Here is a 21,484-nt window from a genome sequence, read left to right as displayed (position 1 = left end):
CAGGCTACTTGCTAATGCCTGCAGTTGTCAGTCCAGTTCTGCTTTATTGCCTATAAAGAATCAGTGTCCTGTGTTTGCCTGGAAGTTGTCAGCCGTCAGGCTGAGCGCAGCTTGTGAGGCAGCGACTCATTTTCCCATGATTACATACTCTTTGAAACGTCATGTAGGCTCTCGCCTCAACATGTGATTTTTACCATCAGGGGAGTTTTTCACAGCTGTGCATATCTAAGAACCTTCCTGATGTGAAGCAAAAGCCTTACAAACAGGCTGATGACTGACTTTTTCCCTCCCAAACAGGAAGAAGGAACTACTCTCAAGGGACGACCTACAGTTGCCATGGCGACCGCTCTATGATCTCTACGAGAGAGTCATCTACTCCAAAACTGAGCACCTAGGGCTCATCTGGTTCCCCAAGTATGTGGTTTAACCTTTATCTGTTTTTTTTTTTTAACTCAAAAATGCTTCTTTCCCAGACCGTATGAGGAATATCAATCTGCTTTCAGAGATAAGATTGATTATTGGAAATATACTGATGCCATCTTTCTACCACGGTTCGATAAGAAGATTAATGACATTCAACTGTGAGTGAAGTAAATATGAAGCTGCCAAGCTGAGCTTACAGATTGGAAACAAAGCCGAACAGCCGGTGTGCTCCTTGTCAAGAAGAAAGAAAATCATCCCTAAAAGCTCACATGATCATTTCACAGGGGTTTGTGCTGCCGGTGCACAACAAACCTCTTCGTCTTGGTCTGGGGTTGTGTTTAAATAGGAGTTGTGGCTTGTCAGCGTACAGGTGAAGGATAAATTAAGTGTCTTGTAGTTCTGCAACAACAAATGTGCGTTGCATCCCAAAGAGCATTGTGTCAGTATTTGAAACTATGATCTGGAGTTTTTTTTTTTACCATATTTAAACCCTTACTTAATAATTATCTACGGTAATTGACTTCTTACATTCTTACAATGTTTGGGATGTTTTGCTCATATTGATTAATCTTCCTTAGTAAAAAACAATAATTAAAAAAAAAATTGACACAGAAACTACATAAACAGTAGGGTTTGTATTTTCACAACTACCCAAGGTTGAGTTGGTGGGGCTGGAAATTTTAGCTATTATCCTATTACACAAACATGTTTGTGTAATAGGGTAATAGCTACACTAACATGTTTGTGTAATAGGGTAATAGCTACACTAACATGTTTGTGTAATAGGGTAATAGCTACACTAACATGTTTGTGTAATAGGGTAATAGCTACACTAACATGTTTGTGTAATAGGGTAATAGCTACACTAACATGTTTGTGTAATAGGGTAATAGCTACACTAACATGTTTGTGTAATAGGGTAATAGCTGCACTAACATGTTTGTGTAATAGGGTAATAGCTACACTAACATGTTTGTGTAATAGGGTAATAGCTGCACTAACATGTTTGTGTAATAGGGTAATAGCTACACTAACATGTTTGTGTAATAGGGTAATAGCTACACTAACATGTTTGTGTAATAGGGTAATAGCTACACTAACATGTTTGTGTAATAGGGTAATAGCTGCACTAACATGTTTGTGTAATAGGGTAATAGCTACACTAACATGTTTGTGTAATAGGGTAATAGCTACACTAACATGTTTGTGTAATAGGGTAATAGCTACACTAACATGTTTGTGTAATAGGGTGGATAATGGGAAGAAAAATATCAAAGTGAAAATATTTTTTTAAAAAAAGGTTCTGCCTTTTGCTACATGAAATTTTTGTCCAAATGCACGAGCACCATCTTGGAACGCAATATCAGAAATATCAGAATGAGAGACAAAACTGCACTCGAGTCAGAATTTATGTAAATTAACAACATTTACAATTGTAAATGTAAATGTATTGTTCAAAGTTCACCGATATACTCGTTTCTCAAGTACAAGGGTTTATGTTTGGATTGGGGAATCGTGGTTAAACATAACTAATATTTTATTATTAGTTTTATCCTTAATAATAATAAATAGACTCACACATCTTATCTTTCTGCTTGTTTACAGCTCAGTGGACCACATTTTAAAGGCATTGATCAAAAGCTGCAGACTGTAAGTGTCACCCTCTGTGATTGCGTAGACAATGTGTTTGCTTTGATCTTTACTTCAGCTGGGTACTGTAGACCAGCCCTGTTTATAAAACCATACACACTTGTGTGCGCTCATGTCTGTCTTTCTCATTGTGTTTTTGTGACAGTGCTTTTGTGATATTTTTTCCCAGGTATTTCCCCGCGTCATCCACCAAGGAGATGCTGGATGAGTGGCGCCCCCTGCTGTGTGTGTTCGATGTGGTCATGCAGAAAGCCATCAGCAACATGGAGCTGTTCCTGCCCACCATCATGCCCCAGGAGGAACACAACCAGGGCTCCCAGTGAGTAGGACGACTGGAGTGGGTCTGCTTGGAAACAGTACTATGCACCAAGTCCAGACCCACAGTTAGGATGATGGGTTTAGAAAGTTGGCCAGTCAACAACAAAACATGTTGCAGACCCACATGAAACTATTTATTTAGTACTTCAAACAGTTCTGACTCATAGACAACCACGTTTTAAGACTCAACCATTTACACCTTTGCACCTGAAAACAATATAGTTTTTCTTCTTGGAAAATCTTTGCTTTCTCTCTGTACTTGTCATGCTTGTGCTGCAGGGGCCAAGTCTCTTCACAGCTTTCAGTGCATTCTTCATTGTGTCCACTCTTTTGCAAGCTATTTGTCTGGATTTACTCTTGGATTCATAAGCAGTTTCTGCACTTTCCACAATACATCATCTTTAATACTCTATTTTTCCATTTCATTTTGTCGCTCTCACCTCCAGACTATACAGGGGAGAAAATGAGTTCATGTTTTGGGGAACTGGAGATAAATGAGGGGAACTTAGCCTCAGGTGTGTGCGCTGTTGAGTTAATCTGATGTTTTTTTGTGTGTGTGTTTGTGTGTTTTCAGGTTGTGGTTTGATGAATTAATGAATCTTTGGATGTCAGTGCAAAACCAGCCAAGCTGGGAAGGGGTGAGCCTCTCACACACACACACACACACACACACACACACACACGTACTACTGCAAACACGTCATTGGCTTAGAAGGGAAATTCTTAATGCCAAAGGAAATTAACATTAAGCTGAAATGAACAAAAATATCACTTTTCAAATTTCCTTTGGTTTATTTTTCAAACTATTTTCTTTATGGAGCAGTGGATCATGCAGCTTTCCTTTCTCGCCAAAATTGGCTTGAGTAATTTGGAATGACACACTTTCACCATTTCCTGGTGGCGATGATTGAAATGTTCTTTCAGCATTGTCAGTTTCCACTCAGAGTGAAGATAAGCGTTTCCATTGCTACCTTTGCTTTTAGCTCTGAGGCCCACAGCGGCCCTGGCTCAACACACATCCTCCCCTTCTGAACATCCGTCTATGTTTTTTTAAACGGCTATATTTAATTCTTGCAATGGCAGACTTCACTTCTGGGAGCGCTCCAAGGGCTCGCAGTGATTGTTTTCCTGATGTTGTCTTGCAGCACCTTGTGAACCTGTTTGCTCGCCTTGCCAACGATAACATCGGCTACGTGGACTGGACTCCTTATATTCCCACAGTGAGTCATTAGCAGAATTATGGGGATCCACAAGTGAACTTTTAAATGTGTTTTACTCAGTATTACTGGACCATGTGTGGAAAGGGAAAATATTGTTTGTGTGTGAGTAGATCTTCACCAGAATCCTGCGCAGTCTGAACCTTCCAGTTGGAGTCAGTCAGATGGTGGCACCGAGGTATCTTACCAACTCCTATGACATTGGATACTTGGTGTTATGGATCACAGCTCTTCTGGTATGAATGTTTTCAGATTTTTTTCATTAAAAAATCTGTTTAAAAACACATGATATAGTCTTTATTTGACATCAAGTTATCAAAATCTCTCTAGGGTGGACCAGGAAACCCTGCACAGAAAGAACTGACCTGTCTCTTCAGCAGCATAGCCTCCTTCTACCATCCTTCCAATCACGGTCGCTGGCAGGTCTGTTACTTCCTTTCATTCATACACACGTCTTTGATTTACAACCTGTTGTTCAGAACTTGGCTGGATCTGCTAACAGTGGACTACCTGAGTGTGTCTCTGTGTGATAACGCTAATGTGTGCCTTCAGTCTCGACTGATGCGGCTGCTTCAGCGTCTCCCTGCCAGCGTCGTGCGGCGCGTGCACCGGGAGCGTCACGCGGCACCCAGCTGGATCACGCTGGTTCCTGAGTTGCAGAGACTGACTGATGCAGACCTGCAGGAGTTCACCCGCAGCCTCACTGGAGCCGCCCTGCTGGCCATGTTCAGGTATTGCATGCTGATAAAGCATTTTAATCTGCTTGTGGAAGCTCATTTTGATAAGATACAGAAAAACTGTTGACCAAATCCTTTTTTTTTAAAAAAGAAATTATGCAGTAAAAGTGACGCAGTGAAGCATAAATCTATTATTGCAAAGTCAAAATTTCAACACTGGAAACAAGCAAAAGTATGGTTGTTAATATGTCCAAACTTTTGACTAGTAGTATACATGTGACATCATAGGTTTCAGTATGTGTGGACGTGTGAGTTTTTAGCTGTGTTGTCTTGACCTCTCCGTAGTCTTATTTGGAAACAATAATGATCAGGATTTTCTCAAACTTTCTCTCTTTTTTAGTAAGATTTTAATATAATAAATAAAATCTCAAGAATTTCCATCTTCTCAATAAAGCCTCCTCATCGAATATGCTAAAAACCATAGCTATAATTATGAGATTTAGAAAGTTGCAGCTCAAAAATCATTAGGTGCATTAGTCAAAAGGGTGGGCACTTTCCACATGCAACTTGTCTGCTAGTTTGTTTTTTTTTTTACTTGGGTATAAACATGTAAGCAGCTGATGAACACAACTGCTGGGTCCAATTGGTGAGTCGTTGCACAAACTCAGCCATGAGCCTAATCTGGACAAAGACAGGTCATCTCTGATTATCTCTCTGAGTGTCCTTGTTGTTGAACTGCCCTGTATGCCATACATTCATGTGCCCTCTTCTGGTTATTTGCAGTAAAACTGGCAGCACAGATGCGGCCTATGCTCTTCAGAACCTGGCTCTCCTTACCCCAGAACTGGCCATACCACCTGTACTTGAGAAGTAAGACTTACAAATAAATTCATGTTCATATTTGACTGAAAGTGAACTCATAAACTTTTAATGAATCATGTCACTTTTTTTTTTAAAATCATTTTCTTGCCCATGATGTGTGTAACAGGACTTATGCAGCAATGGAAACCCTGACTGAGCCACACACCCTCACTGCTACTCTGAGCTGCATGATTGGCATGGCACGCAGCCTGGTTTCACCTAACAACCATTACCCAGAAGGCCGTGCACACGTGCTTCCACTGCTTATGGGCTCTCTCCCAGGGGTGGACCCCAACGACTTCAGCAAGTGCATGGTGAGTAATAAGTGTGCTGATTAGTAATGAAGAAAGATTGTTAGACAAGTAGACAATAGAGCTCTTGCTGATTGAATTCCCCTTGTTGTAGGCTCAGGTATGTCCTATTAATTATTCCTGAAAGTGGAATGAATATCTCAGTTTGAAAAAGTCACAATTAATGTGGCTCAGTTGCCTGCTTGATTAGTAAAATAGATCGGTTCCTGTTCTGCTGTGCTCATTTTTTCCCACACGATATTAATTACCACAACAGAATAAATGAAGGCCTTTGAAAAATCTCATGTAGTGAGTTATCTATCATCGGCCGCGATCATGTTGGATGATGTAAATTGATCTGTTGTGTTTCTCTGTCCAGATAACATTCCAGTTCATCACCACCTTCACCACTCTGGTGCCTTTAGTGGACTGCTCATCTGCTCCCTCTCAGTACACAGATCTCACAGAGGTACACACCAAACCCACTTTTATGATTCATTCACAAATAAGATTAAGTGAAGTTTCTGACCTAAAGCTACTTAAACTGTAGTGTTTACCCTCCAGGTTCTCACTCAAAGTAGCATCTGGTACAAACTATCAGCATTATACTACTGTACAACCCATTGTATTCTCATTGTGAAAATGACAAATTTTGAATTTTACTCCCATGAAAGTGATGTCTTTATGGCTTGAAATGGCTTATATGTTACTTTCAATTAAATATTTGTAAATTTGTGAACAGGTTTAGCCTTGTCCCCATCTTATCCACTTCAACCAGGGATCTCAGTTCATGCTGCCCAAAGTGCTTTAACTATCTCATATTTAAATTACACAGCAGTCAAATAAGAAACAAATGTAAAAATACAATAAGAAATAATTCAAAACTCAAAGACTCAAAACAATATAAAAAATATTTTAAACATAAATGTTTAGGTTATCTTGTGCAAATAGCAAGTTCATGAATGTGCATCTTCAGCAGAGCAAGCTCCAGTGTTTGTGTCAGTCCATCACCTCGAGATTTAAGATGTGTCATTTCAACAAAAAACTTGTCCTGATGCAAGAATTTATAGAACAAATGGATAAATATGAAATGATTAAATAAGTAAATAGATTCCCTTTCCTTTTATCATACGGCAATAAGAAGAAGGGTCCAGTTAGATGCAGCAGCTTTGCTGTGTGGTGAAATTTCATCACTGTCTGTCTGGTAATCCATATTTTTGAGACTGCGATCGATACGCAGCAACTCCAAGGTAGAAATGTCAATCAATGTCAGTGCTAAATGTTCGTGCCACTCATGTATGACTTCAAACTTTGGAAAGCAAAAACATTGGCATTTCAGTAAATGCATTAAATGATCATATTACAATCATAACTGAGACATATACACACACTTCTCATACTTTTTTTTTGGCTTTTAAAAATGTTACTAATAATTGCTCTGAATGTTTTCCTTTTCCTGCCTTGTTGTGGTCATACAGATGTGTGATCCATGAACTTCTGTCCATGCCATAACATTAACACCTCATTGCCATGGTCCTTCCTTAGAAACTGGGAAATGTTTCAAAAACTGTTCTAAACAGTTTTTAAAGTTTTGTAGTTTTTATTTAATTTGAGTTTATGTTTTTGCTTCTTAAGTTTCAGGAAATACACTCATTTTTCTTCTAAAACATTAGTGAATATACTCAGTTTAGGAAAAAGTATGGGAGCTTTCTGGGATCTGGGATCTAAATAAGCAACAAATGCCAAGCAACAGAATAAATGTCACCACTAGCTGTTTATCTGCCTCTCTTCTTTTTTTAATCTGGATAAAGCACAAGATGTAAAAACATCATGTGGTTGATTTTCCTCTCAGTGATACGCTAGTGCCAGACCAGCTGTTTCTCTCTTGTTCCAGCTTTTGTGCTCAGCTAACCATCTCCTCCATATCCTAGGGACAAACAATGGCTATCCCTTCCAGGCCAGCTGGGAGATTTAATCCTTCCAGTTTTTCTGGGGTCAGCCATGCAGCATCCTCCCAGATGGTTTTGTCTGTTAGACCCCTTAAAAGAAGTTGCTGGCTCTCCACAGTGTGGAGGAGGATGGGGTTTTCCTCTCCAAACCTCTCACCAAATCTGAAAGGAGAACCATGGCCACTCTCCAGAGAAAATTCATTTAACCTACTTTTATTTCTGAGCTTTTTCTTTTGGTCATTGCACAAAGTTCATCGTTGTAGATGAGCATGTTGGATATACAGTGCCTAGAAAATGATGATCTGTGTCTTATAGCTTTGCTCCATCAAAAGTATTTTCCAGAATATACATTGAAAAATGTTTAGTCCCCTTCTTATCGCCTTGTTTAAAAAACAAAACAAAAGCATAAATAAAGCAAAGCGCATTGATATTGTACAAACACGTCATCCACATTTCTCCCCTGCAGATTGAGAAAAATCTGTGCTCTGCCTCAGCCGGGTTTGAAGACTTCGTTCTGCAGTTCCTGGACAGGTAGAGATAAATTAGCAAGTCAGATTGTCACTGTGAAGCTTTGTTGTAAGTGTCTGAATGCGAATGTGTCTTCCTGTTTGAAATGCACCAGACTCTCTGCCTCTCAAGTAAAACTGGATTTTTAGCTTTTTAATCATAAAGCTGTTGACATTTTCATCTCTGACAAGTGTTTTAAGTGTGAGTTTGTGTGTTTTTGTGTGTCCTTGTGTGCTTTTTTTGCAGGTGTTTTGCGCTGATAGACAGCAGTACGCTGGAACAGACGAGAGATGAGACGGAAACAGATACCCAGACTCATTTGGAGAGCCTGGTGGAGCTTGGGCTCTCCTCCACTGTTAGCACGATCTTAACACAGTGCTCCACAGAAATATACAAGGTAGTGCATAAATACAGTCCCACACTGCTACACATATGCACTTATCTTAAAGATAACGCTTCACTGTAGTCTGAGCTCCGCTAAACATATCTTTATCAGTTTGTAATGTAGGCTGCAAACCTTTAAGAGCTTAGAAAGTCATTTTCCCAGTCAGCTTTGAGCAATGGGATCCTGTCTACTGTGAGCACCTGAGTTCTTGTCAAAGAAGGAGCCATTTGGTTGTTTTGCGAAAGAGATTAATGTCTGTTAGGCTTGAATTAAAATGTGATGACAGTTGCAGGATTGTGTCTGTCCGCAGGCAGCACATTATCTGTTGATGTTGGTTAGAATACGTGGACATGACTTGGGTCAAGTGATTATTCACTGATGAATACCAGAGTTGATTGCGGCCACTTAAAACAGTGCAATACTTTTAGAAGCTGCTGTCCTTCTGCTGTGTGAATGATGATGATTCTTTAAGCCGATCTTTGTGCATCACAGCAGCTCCAGTTTTAGAATAAAAAAAAGCAAAGCAGTAACTATGTAATGAGCATTTGATCTGAAATTAAGTTTCTTATTCAGTGTTACAAATGACTGGTACCCAACAGTTTCTTTTGGTTGAATCTCATTAAATAGTCAAATCTTTTATCTTTGAAGGTAATATATTTTATTATAAGCTGATTTATATATTTTATGCAGTGTTTGGCCAGTGTTTTGTTTTACATGTTGACATCATTTTGACCTCAGATTAGCAAAAAAAACCCCATTTTTGTTACATCTATTTGTAACACTGTCGTCACTGCAGCCTTTACAAACAGATAAAGAATCTGTTTACTCGCCTTGAAAAAAAGGTAGACAAGGAAATAAAGTCTTTGCTTTAACTTCTTTTTTCAGCAAGGTCTTTACAGGATAATATCGTTACGGAAAATATTTGTAGATGATTACTTGCTTGATTTTCTTATTATGTGTAACAAGGATTTGTTGTGAGTCCGGCAGTGAACAAAATGTAATCTTTACAATGCTTTGTGTTCATCACGAGGCCACTATAATCATTCAGCTCTTTTCTATTCATGCTTTCTTGGTGCAGCTCAAGGTCACCTAACAGAGATTTCAAATGTGCATCACCTGGAGACCTCAAAAGGCACTTACTTGGTGTACCTGTGTGACAGTCATCAGTACAGAAAGTGAAACACGTGGCTGAATGCACTCTGCTTGACTTCCTCCACAGATTGTGATGGCAAAAGAGATCATTTTGTTCAAATTTACAAAGTGGACTTAGTTAAAAACTTTGGAAACAAAAATAGTAATGAATCAAGCAAGGATACATTTCCTTAAGGCTGCCAAGGTGCTTTTGTATCCTATTTAGAAGTTTTACAAAAATATATATAAATATAGAAGAAGAAAGAAAATAAACAAATGACAACAATGACAAAAAAAAAAACGGCTCTCACTCAACACCCGCGGAGCTGAGAAATAAGCTAGAATGTATTTACAGGCACGTTTTCAATGTGACGCAGTTAAGTTGCCATGACAACTGTCCTTCCCTGAACTACCTGGTTCCCTCATCACTATTTAATCAGATAATTGTGCAAAGCCATTCTTCTTAAATTGTTCAAACACAAGGTTGAAAAATTATGTTACTCTGCAGCTGATGGCCGGATCTTTTCGCAGTCTGATTAAAAAGAAACTAAAATGATCAGCAAACTGTTTCTGCTGCTTTAACTAGGAACTACTAGTTATGAAAGTTTGCAAAAATGTGTTTCTATCTTTAATATTTTATCATTTATCTTGCATTTGTTACAAGTATGTATGTAAACAGGAAAAATCTTAGGTACCACCTTGTTAACATTCATTATTCCAACTCTTAAACCCGTTCTTATCTTTGTCTTTATGTCAGGTTGCGTTGCAGAAGCTCTTTAATTTTGCCACCGCCAGCATCTTTGAGACGTGTGTTTCAGGCAGGATGGTTGCTGACATGTGCAGAGCTGCTGCAAAGGTATGAGTGTGTTTATCTGGCAATGAACTTCTAATTCTTTATAATGTAATGCTCGCTTAAGACGTTAAAAAAAAAAAAAGCTTAATGAACTGCAACATTGACACATTTAAGATTTAATTACAAGATAATATATCAATTTGTATTTATACACAGTTCAGATACATATTATGTCACACCTGTTCATTTCTTTTATTTCTTTTTTAAATGTTTGCCGATTTTCTACATGCTGTTTGTCCTGAAGCATCTCATGTGTTTTATTTTGTGCATTTGCATGCCTCTTGCATGTGTGTGTGTGTGTTTGCAGTGTCATCCTGCTGAGTCTCTCCGTCTGTTCGTCCCTCACTGCTGCAGCGTCATCTCCCACATTACTGACAGTCAGTACCACCCTGTGTGTTTGTAGAACAGTTCACTGTGCAGTGAAGACGTGACAGCTTGTATGAAAACTGCTTTTTGTGAGCAATTAGTCATGAAATGATAAATGTAGATCTTCAGCTCACATTGATTTCCCCTTTTTTCTGTTATGTGATAAAATGATTAAAATAACATGATGACGTAGCCAGAAAGTATTACCATACACCCACCAGCCACAACATTAAAACTGCCTTCCTAATATTGTTAAAGTACCTTTTCTGTTTTCAGAACTGCTCTGATCTAACAAAGTACAGATGTGGAACACGTTGGATGTTCCATATCTGTGATACAGGACTTGGATTCCTGTTGGTAGCAGGGTGTTGTGTTTGTCTGTGGTCTGCTGCATCGTGCAGTGGTTTAATCAATTTGGCACACGAGGAGTTAAGTCTTTACTTCTGCATTTCTTGTGCTATTATTTAGCAATTTTTGCAACAGTTTGCTCTGTAGTTGTAATTAATAGGTTGGTATGTGTCACAACACACCGTGCCAGTAATCTCATTGTGTTGTAATGAGGTGATTAATTCAAATCTCTGTCTTAACGTGGTTACAATGTTGTGGCTGATCAGTGTATGCAGCTGTGTACAGCTTTATGCAGCAGTATGCAGTTGTATGTATAGGTAATACATGAATCAGGCTTTGAAAAGGATTAAGTAAGGCGTAGATAATTACGGCTATGCTTTGTTTGTGTGTTATTTGATTTGCTCAACAGTCATTCATCAGATGTTCTTTAGACTTGCTGATTTTACTGTCAACTCTTAAAAAAAATTAGCACAATCTATCTTTTATGTTTGCCTGCCTGGGTATTTTGTGTGGTATCTGCAAATTACCATTTCATAAAAAGCGTCCAGTTGGTCACATTACAAGCAGATTACAGTAAAAGTGACCATTTTTTCCATGTCATTTCATTGTGTCACTGTGTGAGTGTCAAAAATCTTTCAGCTGTGGAAGTGAATGTAAATGACAACTTACATTCACAATTCTTGAGCTGCCTTGAAGTGTTTGTCCAATAAACCAAAGCCTTTCACAACCTTCTTCCTGCATACCAGCTCATTGTTAAAAGGCTGTATCTACTTTGGAGTTCTTCTAAATTTAACAATGTAAAAGTCATGCGGACCAAGAGGCTTATTGCGTTTCAAAATTCTCCCATGTGTGTCTTATCCTTAGAGGCCAAGGTTGTGAACTTTGGACATGTTTTGTAGCTGTTACTGACTGAATGTGATGTTTTTACCGCAAAGAATAGCCCACGGCTTACATGTTTGGTAAATTTAAAGGCTTTAACTAGTGGAATGGTGCCTCAGTAGAAGCACAAGGTACAATAATTGCCTGTTTTTAAAGTTTGTTTTATGAGAAGTTATATTTTCATAAATTTTTTATTGCAGAGGGGATTTTTAACTTTTGCATTACATAAAAAAAAATGTATACAGGTTTTGGAAAACTCTTGCTTATCTGCTTTAAGTGAGAGGCTAACTTGTAGTAATGTTTATTCTGTGGCTTTGTCTTGTAGTAAACTAACAGTAACTAATTAGCATTTACTGTGGTTATATTTAAAACTGATTGGATTTTTTATTTTGCAGATATTTTGACACTTACAATGTAGAGGCCTTTGATATGCTAAGTCTAGATGAATCACAAAAGTCACAAAAAGGTTCATCCTGACACGGTTTTAAATGCACCAAATCCTATAGAAATCTGTTCTAGTTTACCAGAAGCATGGCTTAAAACTGAGATGATCTCGAATATTAACAAAATGAGCACAATCTGTCATGAATTATACAATGCATAACCGGGATTCTCTGTGTGTATGAGTGTAGATGAGGATTTGAAGAACGAAGATGAGCTGGACAAAGAGCTGTTATGGAATCTCCAGCTGCTCTCCGAGGTGAGAGAACATCCTGCTAAATCCACAAAGCTACAATACACTAAAACATGTTTTATTTCAAAATATGTATTTTTATTGTATCATAATTTTTTTTTATGCTAAAAATGACTAAAAATGGAAAACATGCCAGTTGTCTATCACCTTTGTTGCATTTTAAATTTTCATTTCACATTTTTATGAAAAGAAAAAAGACATTTTTATGGGGTTCTGTTATCTTTTAGGATGCTAAATTAATTATAAGACCGAAAACAAATATGACACTAAATATTTTTCACAGTGTGCATACTGCATGTTCATAAAAGTCAGCGAGCTTTGTCGTTAACCAGAACATATTGACATTCTTTCAATTTTGTTTTATACCTCCTGGGAGATTGAATCGTGTGAAATGAGCCAAACGCTGTGATTTACTGGAGAACTTCAATATTTAAGGCTCATCTTTCCAATTATGTGCATGTGCGTGCATGTTCTCACACATTTGTGCATGTGCTGTTTTTAGGTAACCCGTGTGGATGGCAAACAGCTGTTGAAATACCAAGGGGACCTGGAGCGAATCCTCTGTGTGTGTGTGCGTCTGCGCTGTAAGCAGGCGTACACACTTGCCTGCAATCTGCTGGAGCACACACTCCGGTCGCTGTCCCTCATCTATCCTACAGAGTACCGCAGCACCTCTGGAGGTTTTGATACTGACCTCCCTATAAGGGTAAACACACACACATGCACATACACACACACACACACACACACGCAGACATATACTGAAAATGCTGCAACAGCATTCAGAAGACAAAGCAATGACCACCAATATTTAATCTTAAGAACTGAAACAAGACTTAAATAGTTTATTGATACTAATTTGCTCCATTTCATCGCTGCCTTAAATACTAACATAACAAGATGCAAACTGGTTCCTATTATTAAAGTATTTGAAGAGAGATCAGTTTTATTGGAAAGCTTTAAAGTGTTTTTCTTTCTTGTTCACTTTAAAATGGGATTTTATGGGTTTGATGATTTCAATCCAATATCCATCTCCAATAATATTTAAGACTATTAAAAACCATTTATCACATTCTTGTTAGATGACCACATTCTGGCCCATATTGCCCGACAACTAACCACATCTGTGGTGTGAAGCATAGAAGGAAAATAGTGGATGAGTGAAAAGAAAGAAAAAGATCAATGAAATATCTTTTTATATGCATATACATATATATATATATATATATATATGCATATATATATATATATATATATATATATATATATATATATATATATATATATACATACATACATACATACATACATACATACATACATACATACATACATACATACATACATACATACATACATACATACATATATATATATATATATATATATATATATATATATATATATATATATATATATATATATATATATATACCAGAGGAACGTTATAAAGATTGTAAAAATTTGCTTGCAAAATCCAACCCCATTTATTTGGAGAATTTCTCAAAGTTCATAAATAATACCTATAATTAAAACAATTTATTTATTTTATGAGTTATTTATTATAATAGTAGAATTAAATTAAAATGTTTTGTCATGTTTAGGGGAAAGTTCTCTGTAGTTAGCTCCAGTGCCAACCTTTGCTGGGTCATGTAGCTAACGTAATGTCTATAATAATGTCTAAATAATGTCTTTTATTCTATTCAATCAATGGTTTGCGGAGTACTGTTTTTTAAGACTTATGTTTAACACTTTTAATGTTTAAAACTTTTTGCGATATTTATGGGATTAAGGAGCTAACACTAGCTAGTTATCTGGTAATGCAAGTACCAGCAATGGGATGTGTTAGAAATATTATACTTTGAACTAGCAAAGGGTTGGAACTTTAGAAAAAAACTTTAAAAATACCCTTTAGAAGACAAAATATAGAATTGCTATATTTAACTATAACAACATAATAATTATTACATCCAATCTGATGTAAGAAGTAAAGCAAAAAACAAACAAGCACTGATATTGTTTTTAATTGTCAATTTATGCATGGAGAATAATTTATCCATGTAGATGGTTCTTGTAAAAAGATTTATCTTTTCATTTTCCTCATCGTGCAATGCTGTTCTGAGAGCCTGGTAGTGAACAGATCTACCAACCACCTTGCGGGTGGGAGAAGATCATCTGTGTAGGCTGCTGGCATACCATCTTCCTTGGTACAGAACTGGACTGACACCTATCATGTGACCTAGGTCATGTGACTCATTTACTTTTTATTTACTTTGCGTCTGCAGTTACCAGTGCTACTTCCTGTGCATCGACACTTGACCGAAACATCTTGTGTATGTTTTAAGTTGATTAATTGTTAGTTGTTTAGTTAGGATTACCCTTTTTGAATGCCTTAAATTGCTGCTGTAATAACACTTACACTTCGTTAATGACGAGAAAAATTTTCTTTGGGCCAAAGTGTTGCACCCCTGTAAAGGGGAATAATGACAAAGACACAGACACGTGTTGCTGCCGTCACGTCCAGTCTTGGAATGTATTTTTCTCACAAGCATCATATTTTCAGCAATACATCTTTATAAGAACATATTACAAAATAAAACAATAAGATTAAATTATAACTAAGCACTAGCTGCCAAAATCACAGCACAAGCACAAACCATATACAAGCTAATAAAGCTGACATTAAAGGAAAATTATATTGCAGATCACAGTAGTTTAATAAAACTCTTAAGTACTGAACATTGCACACAGAAAGTGCAGTCGTATCCCTCATGGCGCGACCCGTTCGACGCATGCAGCTAGCAAGAAAATTGTAACAGTTCAAACTTAGATGAAATTAGTTCTGTGGACGGATTTCACTTCCAACTCATCTTTTGAATAACAGAGAACATAAATACAGATGTAAAATGACTAAAAGAAAACAGAGATTTTACCTGTAAAGGGGAATAATGACAAAGACACAGACACGTGTTGCTGCCGTCACGTCCAGTCTTGGAATGGACGAGCGGGAGCAACATGCTTCCCCTACGTTATCTCAGACATCATCAATTGAGAGACGATCAGCGAATAAAACTCTCAAAACACAACCCTTAAATGAAACACTCTTTGAAATCAGTGTTCAATTAAACAATAAAAACAATAATCTGGCCATGGCATATTTAACATGTTATGCTAAAGCACCCTTTTCATAGCTGTTTTTATATTACATGACCGAAGTAGTCGAACACAGATAACTTGATCGGTAATAAGAACATTCACCAAACATTTCTACAAAGAGTGGTTGCTTAAGAACCTTTTCTCCTTTTTCCTAATTACCATTTTGAATGAAAGCACCTTGCTTTTTACCATATAATATTACAATTATTATGAATAAAAGCACCTTACTTTTTAATCATATAATATATAGTTCCATTTTACTCCAATCCATTCTATCCATTACAAAAGCACAAGTTTTTATCAGTGTTTTTCATGCATTACTGGCCGTTTTTCACTGTATTTCTCTCTTCATCTTTGGGGCAGCCAGATTAGTGTTGACTTTGGTCTTTTCCTTTTCTTTGCTGGAGTCCATCTTTGCAAACAGGAGGGTGACCTTTAGCTGAAAGGGCTCTTTCTGCCACGCAATGTTAGCAATGTGGTGTGTTCCTTTTTTTTTTTATAGATATAGTAAAAACCAACAATTTCTGTGCTAAGTTTGTTAATTCTCAACTATATCTTTGCATAATTGTTATGTTGATGTACAGCAAGTTCATAATTTTGACATGAAAAAAAATGTTTTCCTTTGCTGCTAAATACAAGTCTTATTGTGTTTTGTACTTTGCAGTTGCATGAGAATCTGATCTTCTACTTACGCTCAAAGTGAAAATCCTCTGTGGAATAGTTATTTTCTTTTCTAAAACCATGCAAATATTTTCTCACCGCTTTTTATAGCAGTTTAGAATAAGTGTGTTTCTGATTTGAAGTGAAGTGTCAAGTAGCTGTAGCAGCATTTTTTTTATGCTTCATCTCCTATTTGAAACCCTGTTACATCTGTAAGTCACAGTCATGGATTTAGTGTTTATTTTAGATTTGTTTTGCTACTTGGATCCATCTGCTTCTTTGTCATCCAACAGAAGATTGATTTAAAGTGTAACTGGCTTTTTTCTTTCCGCAAAGTTGCATCCTTATACTTTGCATGTGTTTCAAATATCTAAATGCTGGTTGATGACACATATCTGTGGTTTTGAAGCTTACTGCTTGTGTTTGCCAGTTGTTCCAGTGGAAAAAGTGGCAACAACTCTGCAATTCTTTTTTTTTCCAGGACTGGGGCAGAGCTGGAGATGTGACAGCTTTGGGCTTATGCTGGCACGTGCCAAGCCAGGAAGAGGAGAACTTTGTCTTCCAGCTACTGTCCCACCTCCTGAGCCCTGAATTGCAGCGAATCAAAAGCCACGTCTCTGGAGATCAGCCAATGACAAGGTGTGGTGTCATTGTCCCTTTAGATGTAATCAGCCAAAAGCAAAACAAACAAAAAACTGTAGCCTTCCATTGCTGATTTATGAGAGCATCCTGCATCCAAAACATTTTGCTTTCAAATTGATTTTACTTTGTCATTGAAACTTTTTGATAAAGCCAAATGAAACGTTCAGAGAGAGAGGGGGGAAACTTCCTAGGCAAACTCATAACAGACATAAACACACATATTGCTATGGGAGACCTGTAATGTACTGTCTCCCTCACAGGGAGGAGTTGTTGCAGAGTCTTGCTATTGTGCAGCATTGCCTTCTTGGAGCTGGAAGCTTGCTGCCCCCTTTGGATGGACCGCACGTACCTGACCTGTGAGACTGCAGTTATGCACACTAATATGAACAGACATTATCATGCAGGCTTATCACATTTTGCCTCTTGAATTCTCCTCCTTTTCAGTGTGCCCTCTATGGTGAATCTAGGGGAGATCAAGCTGTATGTAGGTGTTGCTTATGGTATGTAAATGACATCATAGCACACACGCACAAGCAGTCACTTTCCTATTAGTATTAGTGAGTGAAAAAGATACTAATTACTCACTTTGTGTCCATACGGGACATCTGGGTATCTCCTCCCCTACAGATGATTCACGGGAGAACTACAGAGAATCCATCTGCCAAACCATGAGACTGCTGCTTTGTAAGTGAAGATTTTAAATTTCCTCCCTTTTTGAAATGTCACTGCGCTGCACAACTTACCTGTTACCACTTTATCCAACCCAGGTCACATCTTAGAGCACTCGGAGGATGATACCAAGTCACTGTTTGTCATCATTAAGGTGCTTGTAATGTTTTAAATGTTCTTATTTTATTGCCCAGTGGGTCTTGTGAAGGTCTCATGTTGCTCTTTGCTCGTCTGACAACAGATCATCAGTGACCTCATGTTTTTCCGTGGCACTCACAAGAAGGAGTTTGACTCACGCTGGAAAAGCTTTACTCTTGTTAAGAAATCCATGGAAAACAGGGTGAGCTGGGAAAGCGTGTGAGGTCACATGTTGTTGTCAGTTTTAATAAGGTGCTGACAGGGTGATTTAAACCTTTTGTCTTTACTTTCGCAGCTTCTTGGGAAAAAGCAGCACATTAGAGCGCTGCTCATTGACCGGGTTTTGCTCCAGCACGAGGTGCATTTGATGACACAGACATTGTGCATGATCACGCAGTAGCTCATACATGGCTCAAAAAAGACCAAATTTGTACTTACTGGAAATGTTTGTTTGGTTTTTTTTTTACATGTGTAGATGAGAAAGCTGGTGGTCGAGGGCAGCGAATACAAAGTGGTTCATCGGGATCTGCTCTGTGATCTGCTGCTGCTTTCTACCAGCACGTACAGCCAGGTAAAATAAAATAAATTAAACTAAAACATCAGCTGATTTCCACTTTTACAACTGTGTTCACATGGAAACTGTGCTTGTATACATGATCATATGTGTGACTGTGCTTGCACGTGTGTGTCCTCTAGGTACGCAGCAGGGCACAGAATGTGCTGTTGACTGCAATGGGGACCTTTAGCTTCTCCTACAGAGACCTGATTCCCCGCATCTTGCAAATGCTATCACCACAAAACAGCACAGTTTCAGAGCAGCAGTTCAAGGTAAGAGCTTTAAAAGTCTATAAAGACAAACCATATAAACAAATAAGAAACATATACAATATTATTTATTCATATAAAATATCTATGTACACATATTTTCACTGAAAAAGTAAATTAACCTTTGATTGAACCTTTACACCAGAGACCTTTTGCATTTTAAACCAATAACTTTTGGTAGAACTTTTAAAGCAACGTTTTACTACTTTTGCTTCTCAGCAGGAAGGAACTGTATCCCATTAGTACATGATAGCTTTAACTTAAAGATGTTTGGGATCTAAACGGCTAAACGGGACGAAGTTTAAAGATGCTACATACCAGAAACAGTCTGACATAGGGCTCATCCAGGAGTTTGACCGTGATTTAAAATGCACAAAGTGACAGAGCTTCTACCAGAGGTGGGCAACTCTGGTCTCTGAGGGCCGCAGTCGTGAAAGTGTTGGAAGTTTCCCTACTGCAACTCAGCTGACTCCAGTCACTGGGTAATTAACAGCATTTGATGTCAACCAAGTTTAGCCTACTTGCTTGTGACCTTTGCTTGCATTCCAAAACATCTTTTTGCCTCACTTGGAAATTAATGGGAATCGTGTGCATGTACTGTAACTTCCACTCTTCTGTGGCTCAGGTTAAAATGACAGATTAAGGTGGTGCTAATGCACCTAACAGAAACAGTGAGGTTGACACCAGCTTTCTATTTATATGCCCTCGCTGTGGCATTTTAATTCAAATAAAATAAAAATCCAGAGTAAGTGTGAGTCATGGCTCTCTAAACAGAATTACCTTCCTTATTTAGCATGATTTAATTTAGTGATTTCCTGACTGTGGTTTGATCAGGATCCTATTCCATATATGGTTCCTAACATGTTCAGAATCTATCATTTCAAGCAGAAAGGCTGAAATGTTTCTTTAAAATGTGGCAAGCACATCTAAAGACAAAGCCCCATCTCAATCCAGGTGTATAGCTGTTTATGTGATGTAATTTATTTGTGTATCTTCTGCAGGGTGCTCTGTACTGCCTGCAGGGTGTGCAGAGTGGTTTTTGTCTGGCCAGTACAAGGGACTGGGACTGCATTGGGGAGGTGTGGCCTGCTCTGGTCCGCTGTGGCTTGTCACCCTCAATGACCCTGGAGAAGCCATCCATCGGTCGCTTGCTTGATGACATCACTGACCGGATCCACCGTCAGCATGATACCATTGGGATCATCTTCACTGTGAGAAACATGTTCATAAACAGTCAACACACTTCCCTCACCTGAGTTAGTTTTTAACTGTGTGTTTGTCCACTTCTGTCTCGAGGTGTCTGAGGGATGTGTGGAGATAGCCAATGAAATCGCTCAGTCTAAAAATCCTGCACCTTGTTTAGAGTTCCCGTCCAAGGAGGAGATGAAGGAGGGGAGTCAACGTCAGAGAATCAGGAACGTTGTCGCTGCGCGGTAGGAACATGAACAACATTTTAACCATTATTGCTATTTTCTCACCATCACAGTTAAAGTAAAGGTGCATTTTGGTACATCTTCTTGTATTTCTTTTTACCTTCAGCTGCAATAGGAGAAGTACAACTTACCAAAGTTTGCTTTTCTTTTTTGCGCAGGAAATATGAAAAACTAGTCAATGACCTCTTGGACTGCCTTGAAGACAGAGACCTGTAGGTTTTTACCCAAATTAATTTAATATGTGTTGTGCATTCATTATAAAATGTTAGAATAAGCTAGGACTTATGAAGTTCTCTAACAGCTTTCCTAAAGCACTCAGAGAACTTTGCTGCTGTAACAGCGTCAAGTGAGCGATTCCAGGCTGCAGCTCAGTTTGCATGTCCTCTGCATGTATTCCAGGCCCTGGAAGTTCGAGCACATGGCTACAGACTTGTTGGCTCTCCAGCTGAGGGATGATCACCCCCTTCCCCCTGATGCTGTCCTCTACTTCACACAGAGTCTTGTTCATGACTCCATCAGCATACGCAAGGTCTGCTTCTGTGTGTGTGTGTGTGTGTTTGTATGAGTTTTTGTGTGGATAAAATCTAAACACTTTATGGTAGGTATTTGTTTTTCCCTCGGGTTATAAAAATGGAAATAGAGTGGCTAAAAGCTTTGTTTTTTTGTAGTGTTTCAGATGTAAGATTGGGCCTCAAACACACAAATATCCTGCGGTTTCTCGGGCTGTAGGAGCTTATAAGCATAGATATTGAAATTCTGCTCCCACATATAGATTTAGACATTTCTTGGTGCAGTTTAAATACAGATGCTCTGTCCTGGTGTGTATATACAGTATGCATTATAAATATGTATGTATTTTTTATTTACTAGAGAAATCACCTCTATTTAAACATCCTGGAGTCCCCAAACAGAACAGCTACATTTATTACAAATACTAATATTAGATTAATAAGTTAACAATAAATAAATATCAGCAAAAAGAGATTTATATGCATGTCCAAAATATTTTGAGCAGTGATCTGAATTTAATTTAAATCAAAACTTATATAGAAGTTGCACATTATGCATGGAGGAAAAGTCAGAAACAATAAGGGGCAAAGTACATCTTCATATTTTCTTCATAATTGCATCCTCTAGCAGGTGTTTATCAAACTTCAACACAGCCAATCAAATCCTGCATGAAACACTACCATCGGCATTCTATCAAAGGCACAGCATATGGTCAAACTGAGCCTGACAGCAGCTGCTACACAACATCACAACCACACACTTTGAACACTGCTTTATATGAGCTTCCCTGCATAAGTCTCATTCTTGTGTAACTTGCTAATAAGAACACACACCTTGCCTTGCACCATATTTTGTTAAACAAGCAAGCAAACAGATATTCACTGCAGGAAAGGAGCTCTGCCA

General features: G+C 38.1%; 1 protein-coding gene across 1 annotated transcript in view; it reads left to right on the top strand.

Annotated features, from left to right (window-relative positions):
* The window catches only part of psme4b (proteasome activator subunit 4b), a gene marked incomplete at its 5' end in the record, with an annotated part of 39,065 nt that overhangs the window by 3,187 nt on the left and 14,394 nt on the right, over positions 1–21,484 (top strand). The window contains 30 exons of the mRNA XM_079261196.1: positions 298–414; positions 2,029–2,073; positions 2,243–2,392; positions 2,966–3,029; positions 3,537–3,611; positions 3,722–3,844; positions 3,939–4,031; positions 4,161–4,339; positions 5,069–5,155; positions 5,274–5,460; positions 5,816–5,905; positions 7,852–7,916; positions 8,139–8,289; positions 10,166–10,264; positions 10,569–10,638; positions 12,487–12,554; positions 13,051–13,254; positions 16,846–17,003; positions 17,267–17,362; positions 17,451–17,506; positions 17,634–17,690; positions 17,774–17,829; positions 17,917–18,015; positions 18,109–18,171; positions 18,289–18,384; positions 18,510–18,641; positions 19,640–19,849; positions 19,935–20,071; positions 20,230–20,283; positions 20,471–20,600. Of these exons, the coding sequence (XP_079117322.1) occupies positions 298–414; positions 2,029–2,073; positions 2,243–2,392; positions 2,966–3,029; positions 3,537–3,611; positions 3,722–3,844; positions 3,939–4,031; positions 4,161–4,339; positions 5,069–5,155; positions 5,274–5,460; positions 5,816–5,905; positions 7,852–7,916; positions 8,139–8,289; positions 10,166–10,264; positions 10,569–10,638; positions 12,487–12,554; positions 13,051–13,254; positions 16,846–17,003; positions 17,267–17,362; positions 17,451–17,506; positions 17,634–17,690; positions 17,774–17,829; positions 17,917–18,015; positions 18,109–18,171; positions 18,289–18,384; positions 18,510–18,641; positions 19,640–19,849; positions 19,935–20,071; positions 20,230–20,283; positions 20,471–20,600 (3,211 nt within the window). The remainder of the gene's footprint in view (positions 1–297; positions 415–2,028; positions 2,074–2,242; positions 2,393–2,965; positions 3,030–3,536; positions 3,612–3,721; positions 3,845–3,938; positions 4,032–4,160; positions 4,340–5,068; positions 5,156–5,273; positions 5,461–5,815; positions 5,906–7,851; positions 7,917–8,138; positions 8,290–10,165; positions 10,265–10,568; positions 10,639–12,486; positions 12,555–13,050; positions 13,255–16,845; positions 17,004–17,266; positions 17,363–17,450; positions 17,507–17,633; positions 17,691–17,773; positions 17,830–17,916; positions 18,016–18,108; positions 18,172–18,288; positions 18,385–18,509; positions 18,642–19,639; positions 19,850–19,934; positions 20,072–20,229; positions 20,284–20,470; positions 20,601–21,484) is intronic.

This window comes from Telmatherina bonti, assembly GCF_933228915.1.
Source record: "Telmatherina bonti genome assembly, chromosome: 21".
NCBI classification, from domain to species: domain Eukaryota; kingdom Metazoa; phylum Chordata; class Actinopteri; order Atheriniformes; family Telmatherinidae; genus Telmatherina; species Telmatherina bonti.
Note: the sequence above shows the minus strand (reverse complement) of the source record. Positions and strands in the feature narration are given on the sequence as shown.